Genomic DNA, 8,357 nt, shown 5'->3' with positions numbered 1-8,357 from the left:
GTCTCCGCCCCCAAGCCCTTGGGCCCCAGCCGGAGGGCGGGAAGTGGGCACTGCAGGAGAGGGTCTTACTAATGGTGGGGGAAATGGGAAAGAAGCCCAGGAGCGTCATCGTTGTTGGGCCACAGAGGCCTGGCACTGTGGGGGGGAAAAGGGGAACTTCCCGAGGGGAGGCCTTTGGGGCTGGGGGTAGGTCCCTTTGGAGAAACCCAATTACTCTTGAGAGTTCTTTTCCCTCCCTGCCCCGTTCAGCCATCCCTAGCAGGATCTAGTACTTCTGTGGTCCTTCCTAAGAGTGCTCTGAACTTGTCTGCAGGAAAGACCCAGACTAGAGGACCGGACACTAGAGTCCAGGTGGCCACGCACGAGGTCTTCCACATAGGGGAAACTTCCCCCTCCTCCCTCTCCTTTCCCCTGAAAGAGAAGTCTCAGCACGGTTATTTACAAAGATTTATTTATTACGGCACAGGAGTGGTTCAGGCCTGGAGTCAGGGAAGAGCGGAAGGGGGCAGAGCAGCTGGAGGACAAGGAGAACCTGGCTTCCCCACCGTGCGCCCCCCTAAGGACATATACTAGGCGGCATTCCTGGCATCAAAGCACAAACAAAACGCAACAAAGCAGCCTCTGCTAGTCCATCTTCCAGGCACCCAGGCTGGGGAGCAGGGGTGATAAGGGGAAGATTTCCAAAATGTCGAGGTTGAGGAGAAGGATGCCTGAATCCTGGGCCCTGGTAGAAGCCAGAGAGAGGGGTGGTAACTTGAAATCCCCCATAGGAGAGGGGATGGAGAAGGATCTAAGGGCACCTACAGGTTCTCAGTACCCTCTTTCCCCAGATCTTAGGGTCCTGCCCTGTGGGTTTCCTGTGCCCAGGAGAAGGGTCTGGGAAGTAGAATTGTGGAGTATAAACCTTTGCCCCCCCCTTACTGGATTATCCAATGCAAACTCTCTCACATCCCGCCTCCCTCTGGGTAAATGGGGGAATGACTGGCAGGGTTAGGCATCAGGCAGCAAGTGCCCAGGGACTCTGGGCATCAGCCAAGGGTGGGCAAACAAGCAAACACAGACCAGCCTTAAGTCTTCTAGAAGTCAGAAGCCACAGCCCTAGCGAGTGAGGGGGAAGGGTACAAATAGGGTGGGGACAGAGTGGGTTTCTGGGGAACAGCATTGCCCCCTCCACTTCCTTCTGAGCGATGCCCGGCCGGGTGCCTATGTGCCAGGCTCGGGGTGGGCGGGGCGCTGTGGCTCCTCTCCAGGCTCTGCAAGGCAAGCGGAGGGACTCAGGGCTTGGCCACGCCCATAAAAAAAATCCCAACCCCGGCTCCCCATCCGCCACCACCGAGCCTCACCGTTTAGTGCCGGGTCTTCCACCTGTTCCTTGGAGCTTCCATCTCTCTGGGGCTCATCCAGAGGGGGTGGGCGCTCCCAGGGTCCTTCCAGACCCTGGCCACAAGCTGTCTTCTGCCCAGCTGGGGATGGGAATGAAGGGATAAAAACACTGTCTCTAAGTATCCGTTCAGCGATCCTGGAGCAGGAGCTGGGCCTCTCTGATGCCAGAGGCGAAGCTTTCTGAGGGCATCATGGTATAATGGAGAGAACGCTGGACCAAGAACGCTCCCCCAGTGACTAGCTATACGAGTTAGATAAGTCAGTTATTACCGCTCTGAAGGAGACCGTGAGAAGGAAATTGCGTAGATCGCCTTAAATAAGATAATAGTTAATATGCTGACCAGACCAGCGCCGGCACTCCAGGAGTAGTGCCAATTGATATTTCTCCTTGGTAGTCTTATCATCTGACCCTCCGCCCTGCAGCTTTTCCAGAGGGAACAGTCTCCTTGCTTCCTCTTGACCTGTCCTAAGGGTCTCGGCGGGAGTTGACTCAACTTCCATCTGGAACTTTTGCTCCAGCGTTGTTACCCCACTGCCAGAGACATAGAGAGGAGGGCCAAGCCATTTTGTTTGAGTGCAAGGGCTGGACACGGCAAGCAGGGGTGGTCGACTGTTTCTCATCCCCATAAATAATGGGACCAGAAAGTTTAACATGCACCGGGAAGGAGAGAGACGGCACAGCCTTCCAGAGATAAGCATGGAAAACACAGCCATGGGAGGGGCAGAGATCTTTCTGCCTCGGAATTCTCTGGGCCTTGGGACCCTCTGTGGAGATTTCTGGATCTGGGGCCTCCAGCTCTGAGGCCTTTTGTGTAGGTCTTAGGCCCCTCCTTGATCCCTCTTCCCAGACAGTTGGAGTTGGAAGTGCGGAAGACTAGGTTGGTTCTTGAATCCTAAATTCTCCATCTAGACACTAGAGGGCACCCTCTCACCTCCAGCCCAGGAAATAAAAGGGGGAGAAGCCGCCACAGGGTCCTGGGGAGGACTGAGGAACCAGCTCTTTGCCTCCCAGCAGAAACCACATCCTACGTTTAAAAACGCAAGTAAGGGGCGCCTGGGTGGCTCAGTCATTAAGAGTCTTCCTTCGGCTCAAGTCGAGATCCCAGAGTCCTGGGATGGAGCCCGCATCCGGCTCCCCGCTCAGCGGGAAGCCTGCTTCTCCCTCTCCCCCTGCTGATGTTCCCTCTCTTGCTGTGTCTCTCTCTGTCCAAAAAATAAATAAAATCTTTAAAAAAATAAATAAATAAAAATAAAAAATAAAAACGCAGGTAATGGGGGCAGTGGACCCTTAGTTCTCTATCCCTGCATCTCCTGTACCCCTCACAGCCATGGACGGGAAGTCTTTTCTTGGGTCTAGCCTCAAACCTCATGTGGCCTTGCCGGAATTCTTAGGGAAGAGAGGAGGTACTAGGGACGACTTGAACGGGAGTGGGACTGGGTCAGGATGGGAGTAGGCCAGGTATCCAGTTCGGCACCTGTGGGTGGGAGGATGGGGAAGCTTACATGTGTGAAAAGCTGTGAAGTGGGAATGGTGCCCCAGGACCCTCGAGGAGGACCTCACCTAGCCCATGCTGGTGGGACCCAGGCTTCCCCGCCTTCTGCTTACCAGGGCCCCTGCAGCCCTTCAGGACTTCAGCCTGGCTGTCCTCCTCCTCCTCCTCCTCTTCGTCATCGTCGTCCTCCTCCTCCTCATCTTCCTCTCTCGGGTAGCCCAGCTCCCTCAGCTCCCCCAGCTCATCCTCTTCCTCCGAGGCCTGGTTCTCGTTCAGGTTGCTGATGGACTGCAGGTGAGACTCGGCAATGCGCTGCACGGCTGGCACAGGGGGCCCCGGGAAGACAAGGGTGAGCCAGGCCAGGAAGCGGCCCACGGAGCTGGAGGGGCATGCGCCCCAGCTTCCCAACTGCCTTCCTGCGGCCTGGGGCACAGCTAGCCCCCTCAGGGGTCTAGTTCAAACACTAAAGGTCACAGGTCAGTCTGCTGGGGGCCAGACTAGGGCAGAAGCAGCAGGGGGTAGAGCCTTAATCCTGTTGAGCTCCTAAGCTGTCCAGGGATGCGGACCTCCTCTGAGGCCCAAACCATAGGGTGCCAAGCTGGACAAGACCAGGCAGGTACAGCTGCAGCTGAACATTCCAGGGCTGGGGGGCTCACTTCTCCAAGGACCCCGTACTGGAGACGGTGTCCACTAGCTACAGCCCCGGCAAGAAGGCATGGGACCCGTGGGCCAGGGCCTGCGGGATTAGTCCCCGTCGGTTTCTAGCGGAGTGGCCAGATTGCCTAGGGCTCGTTGCTTACTCCAATCCTCCTGGCCTTGGTCCCCACCCCCTGGCACTGCCCCTGTCATAGATGCCACTCCACACATCTCTGCCCCAGGTGCAGAGGTAGGAACAATTCGGAGACCGAGAATATAATCATCTACAGCCAGTGAAGTTTGTGCCTGGGGATGTGGCGTGCTCAGACGCAGCCCCCACAATCTTGACCCACATCCCCAAGCTTCCAGCTCCCTCTGTGGTGACCTAGAAAGCAGCAAACACCACCCACCCCCCCAACACCACCAAGGCCTGCTGGGATAGGGCCTAGGAAAGGAACAGTGTGGGCAGCTGAGGAGAAGTTTCCAAAAGATGGAAAGGCCCAGGGGGTTAGGAGAAAGGGGCCAGGGCTGGGGGATTCTGGGGGAATGGGGGGTTGACCGGACGCTGTGAGGAGTGGCAGGGGCAGAGGCGGCAGGGGGACCAGGTGGGATTTAAGAGCGCTTGGGTAGCGACCTCACAGCTCACAGACTGGGATGCTGACAAGCTAGGGGCCGGAGCTGCTACAGCTCCTTCTCGGTAAGCAGGCGGCCCCTCCCCTCAGAAAGCCCAGAGGGGTAGCTCCAGGCTGGAAACCTCTGGTGCAGTGAACAGGGCACCACACTCCTGCCAACTTGGGACGGACACAGAGGGCACATTGTGTGTGCACACTGCCCCTCCCTGCCCCAGGCTCCCAGCCCAGTGCCTCCCGCTGGCTCTGGGCAAGCTACCCAGGCAATAAAAATGCAATAAATCACCCTGCCCTGGCCTTGGGGACGCGGCAGAGCTTCACCTTGAGCCAAGTGTGAGAGCTCGGCCTTGGAGAGTCCCCCTCAAGCCAAGACCCAGTGTTGTCCACCCTCCCCTGGAGGCCCTCAGCTTCTCCCCTTACAAACCCCCAGCCCTGCCAGGAGCTCTCCCTGCCCAGAAAGGGGCTGAAGCCTGCAAAACAGGGTCCTCCAGGTACAGAAGGGTCCTCTGAGGGTTGGGGGGAAGGGAAGAGAGGAGGTGGCTGCTCCAGCAACCCCCAGTTGGGGGTGGGGGGGAGGTGGCGGCGGCGGTGAGAGTTTAGTTCCTGAACCACAGTGACAATAGGTGTGCAGAGCCCGCCCACCCCGCCCCTGCTGGCGCCCTGGGAGCAGCCAGTGTGCTGCACCTCCGCTCGTGCCTCTCTGGGCTCTCTGGGGTCTCCCCCTCGCCCTCCCAGCTGTCTTCTTCTCTATCTGTCCCCATTACTGGGGTTCTGGACCCCCCCAACCTGAGTCTCCCTTTCGAAGCCGGAAGGTCCCCAGCACAGCCCGCAGACTGCCCTGCCTCTCCCAACTGCGACCCTGCTAAGGTGCGGCCCAAAGGGGCAATGGCGGCGGGAGCCCATTTCTAGCCCTTGCAAGGTACCCGGGAAACCTCTTGGCCCTATCCACTTCTCCATGCTCGTGACCAAGAGCCCAAGGGATGGCTCTCGGCCCTCACATCCACTCAGCCCTCCCCCACCCAGGGTAGGGAGGAGACAGCTCTGTTCTCTCCTGAGAAGATGCCACCACCTCCCTCGTGCCTCCTTCAGGGGCAGGCCTTCCCGCACATCCCTACAGGTGGGAAGTCCTTCCAGGTGCTGTACCCACTGCCCACATGCTGTCCCTTCCTCTTTCTGTCCTGGGGAGGAGAAAAAATGCCCTTGCCCTTCTCTCTTCTCCTCCCAGCCTCTCTCTGCTCTAACCCCGGCAGGCAGGCTGACAGGTAGGCTGACAGGTGCGCCTGTTGACCTTGGCGAGTGCTGGGAACTCATTAAACCCACCCCCTCTGAGGGAGCTCCCAGCACACCCTTCCGGTCTCCTCCCTCCACGGGAGGAGGGGGCTGGCCAGGCAGGAAGAGCCTCAGGCCAGGGCTGAGGTGGGGGTGGGAAGGCATCCTTTGGCTTAGGTAGGAAGAGACCCTTCCCACTCCCTCAGCTCCATGCCCTCTCCTCCCGGTGTAGGTTCCCCAGCTTTGCCACTGGAAGCCAAGTCTCCAGGCGAACTCTGTGATTTCACCCCTCCTCCCCCATGCACATTTCCTTTCCTCTTCCTAGAATGCCCTTCCATGACTTGCCTGCCTGTTGAATCCCTACTCATCCTTCAAATCCAGGCTTAACCCTCCTCTCATCTGTAACTCGCTAAGACCCTTTGAAGCAAAAAGCCCCAAGAGGATGGGGGCCAAATCTGACTCCTCCAATTTTGCCCAATGCCCACCAGAGAGGCCTGGCACACGCTAGGCGTTCTCAAGTGTGTGCTCTAGGAATGACTTGTATTTCAATATCGAAAGGAGAAGCAGGACCAAGCAGCAACCAGTTTGCCGACCTGTGGGAATGTTCTTCCAGGGGGAGAGGGGAGCAAGGGCTGCACCTGGAGAAGGTGCTGGTTGGGGAGGGGGGGCCAGAAGGTGGTCTGGCACACACTTGCAAAGAGGAAGTACAGAGCTGAATGTCTTTATGTTGATGATACTTGCCATTTTAGGCCAGCCGCCTCTTTCAACCCCACAACCTGATTTGAAGGCCCTCAGCCACCCCTTTCAGCCCCTGCGCCCATCTTTACAAGGGCAAATTAAGAAAGCTCTGGATCCATGGAGCGCCTGGGTGGCACAGCGGTTAAGCGTCTGCCTTCGGCTCAGGGCGTGATCCTGGCATTATGGGATCGAGCCCCACATCAGGCTCCTCCGCTATGAGCCTGCTTCTTCCTCTCCCATTCCCCCTGCTTGTGTTCCCTCTCTCACTGGCTGTCTCTATCTCTGTCGAATAAATAAATAAAATTAAAAAAAAAAAAAAAAAGAAAGCTCTGGTCCCTAAGTAGTGGTTGGGGTAGACAGGACAGTCCCTCCCCACTGACAAAAGCTCCACATTTCACCTCCTTCCCCCAATGTCAGCACAGTCCCAGGGGGTCAAGGGGCCAGCCACACTGATGGGGGGGGGGAGTACCTTTCAGCGAGGGGGGTGTGTAGGCACATGGGTTGGGTCTCTTCGACTTGAGGTGGTGCCCCTCTCCTGAGGCTCTCTGCCAGGGTAAGTGCCAGGTTAAACAGGCTCACCAGAGGCCCCCTCCCTTCACCCTTCCTCCATTCCACCCCAGCCCCAGCAACCCAGGCCACAACTGCTCTAGCCTCTGCTGATGGGTCCAGACACTGCTGACCCTCAGGTCCGGCTAGGCTGCCCTGCTGCTTTGAGTGTGTGTGTGTGTGGGGTGTTCTTCCATAAGCTGTGGCCGGGCTCAGGGCAGAATCCAGGGTTCTGGAGGCCCAGCCTGAGTCTGAGCAGAGGAAAGACAAGGGCAGGGGAGTCTGCACCGGTGGGACCCTGGCACAAGGCACTCTTACCAAGGTGCCAATGGATATGCTAATGTGTCCTCCCTGGTGGCACCCCGTGTTAGTCGGGAAGAATCCTATCTAGCCCACCACAAAGGGCCCCCAGCATCCCTCCTTCCAGCTGCCCCTGTTAACTCACCTGGTGAGGGGAGGCCTCCTCCTCTGAGAGGCCATCAATGAACCAAGGGAAATCACCGAGGGAAAAAGAGGGAGGACGGGATGAAAGGGAAGAGAGAAAGAGAATCTGAATTACTTTCTCCAAAGGCTCAAGCTCTGGGGAAAGTGTGCGCTTCCCTTCTGGGTGTTGGAAGGTCAATAAGCCAGCCCAGCAGAGTCAGGCTCCTGATCTTATCCACTCCCCCTCATCTTCTGCTCAGTCTCCTACTCATGGGACTTTGGCAAGGGCCCCAAGAAGGCATCAGAGTTAGGGTGGGGCCGGGGCTGGGGCAGCGGGGGAAGGGCCCACCTGGCGAGGAGTGCTCTGAGAGCCGGAACAGCATGGCAGGGGTTGGTCTCCTGCGCCGGATCTAAGGAGAGGGAGAAAGAGGTGGGGGGGGGGAAGGGAGCAGGACAGACACCTGCACCACCACCACCCCCAGGCAGCAGGGAACAAACAGTGCTTTGAAATCCCCAGGGAGCCTTTGAATCAAAGACTTTCAGAGCTGAAAGGAACTCTATAGTTCACCCAACCCCCTCATTTTACAGAGGTGAAAACCCTGGGCTCCAAGAGGTTCAGCCAAGAGCTCAAGGCCACACAGCTCACCAGGCAGAGAAAGGTGGAGGAAAACCCATTACTGATTCCTAGCCCATGCCTGTCCCACTCCAGGGCTCCTCCAGAATGGGCATCTCCCTTTCCACTTTCCCCTATCAAGGAGGCCTCTCTTCTCCGGCTTTTGCAGATATCAGACCTCAGGAGCAGAAGCTGGCTGGGGAAGATGCTGAGCCAGGGCACCGCAGACACCTGCAACCTCACACTGAGGCTCAGGTGTGGGCCTGAGCCCCAGACCCACCGGGTCCTGGAGCATCATCCCTGGAAGGCTGCGACTGGCTCTCTCTAGTAGTCTCTTGCAGGTTGAAAAACTCTGGGCCCAGTGCTCATAAAAAACAAAAAGTTGCCCTCCTTGGTACGGGAGCCAAGCTGAACACTGAGAGGGTGGGGTGGGGGTAGCACTGAGCACTCCCAGTAGCTGCCCCCCCCCAGCTTGGCAATCAGACCAACTGTCAGTTAATTAGGTCCCCTCCAAGCTCCAGGGAAATGCACAGAGAGAACCAGGTGAATGAAGCTGAAACTGCCACCCCCCCCCAAGCTCTCCAAACTGCCCTCCAGACCCAAAGCTGCTTAGACCCAACCCAACCC

At 57.8% G+C, this 8,357-nt stretch overlaps 1 protein-coding gene across 1 annotated transcript; it reads right to left on the bottom strand.

The window, feature by feature from the left end:
• Positions 1 to 437: 437 nt before the first annotated feature.
• Positions 438 to 7,663, bottom strand: PPP1R1B (protein phosphatase 1 regulatory inhibitor subunit 1B). The gene is made up of 6 exons (XM_011237389.3): positions 7,467 to 7,663; positions 7,140 to 7,162; positions 6,618 to 6,693; positions 2,990 to 3,196; positions 1,344 to 1,463; positions 438 to 1,253 (listed from the first exon to the last, which is right to left on the bottom strand). Exons 1-6 carry the CDS (start codon positions 7,498 to 7,500, stop codon positions 1,204 to 1,206), a joined length of 510 nt encoding a protein of 169 aa, XP_011235691.1. The 5' UTR covers positions 7,501 to 7,663; the 3' UTR covers positions 438 to 1,203.
• Positions 7,664 to 8,357: the final 694 nt, after the last annotated feature.

This window comes from Ailuropoda melanoleuca, chromosome 13, assembly GCF_002007445.2.
Source record: "Ailuropoda melanoleuca isolate Jingjing chromosome 13, ASM200744v2, whole genome shotgun sequence".
Lineage (NCBI taxonomy): Eukaryota > Metazoa > Chordata > Mammalia > Carnivora > Ursidae > Ailuropoda > Ailuropoda melanoleuca.
Note: the sequence above shows the minus strand (reverse complement) of the source record. Positions and strands in the feature narration are given on the sequence as shown.

What these genes read in the sequence shown, in the direction of transcription:
- PPP1R1B (XM_011237389.3), bottom strand. Translation starts at nt 7,500, where the DNA reads ATGCTGTTCCGGCTCTCAGAGCACTCCTCGCCAG. An exon ending in AGGAGGCCTCCCCTCACCAG is followed by an intron (nt 6,694 to 7,139) that starts GTGAGTTAACAG and finishes TTACCCTGGCAG; the next exon opens with AGAGCCTCAGGAGAGGGGCA. An exon ending in GAAGGGCTGCAGGGGCCCTG is followed by an intron (nt 1,464 to 2,989) that starts GTAAGCAGAAGG and finishes TCCCATCCCCAG; the next exon opens with CTGGGCAGAAGACAGCTTGT.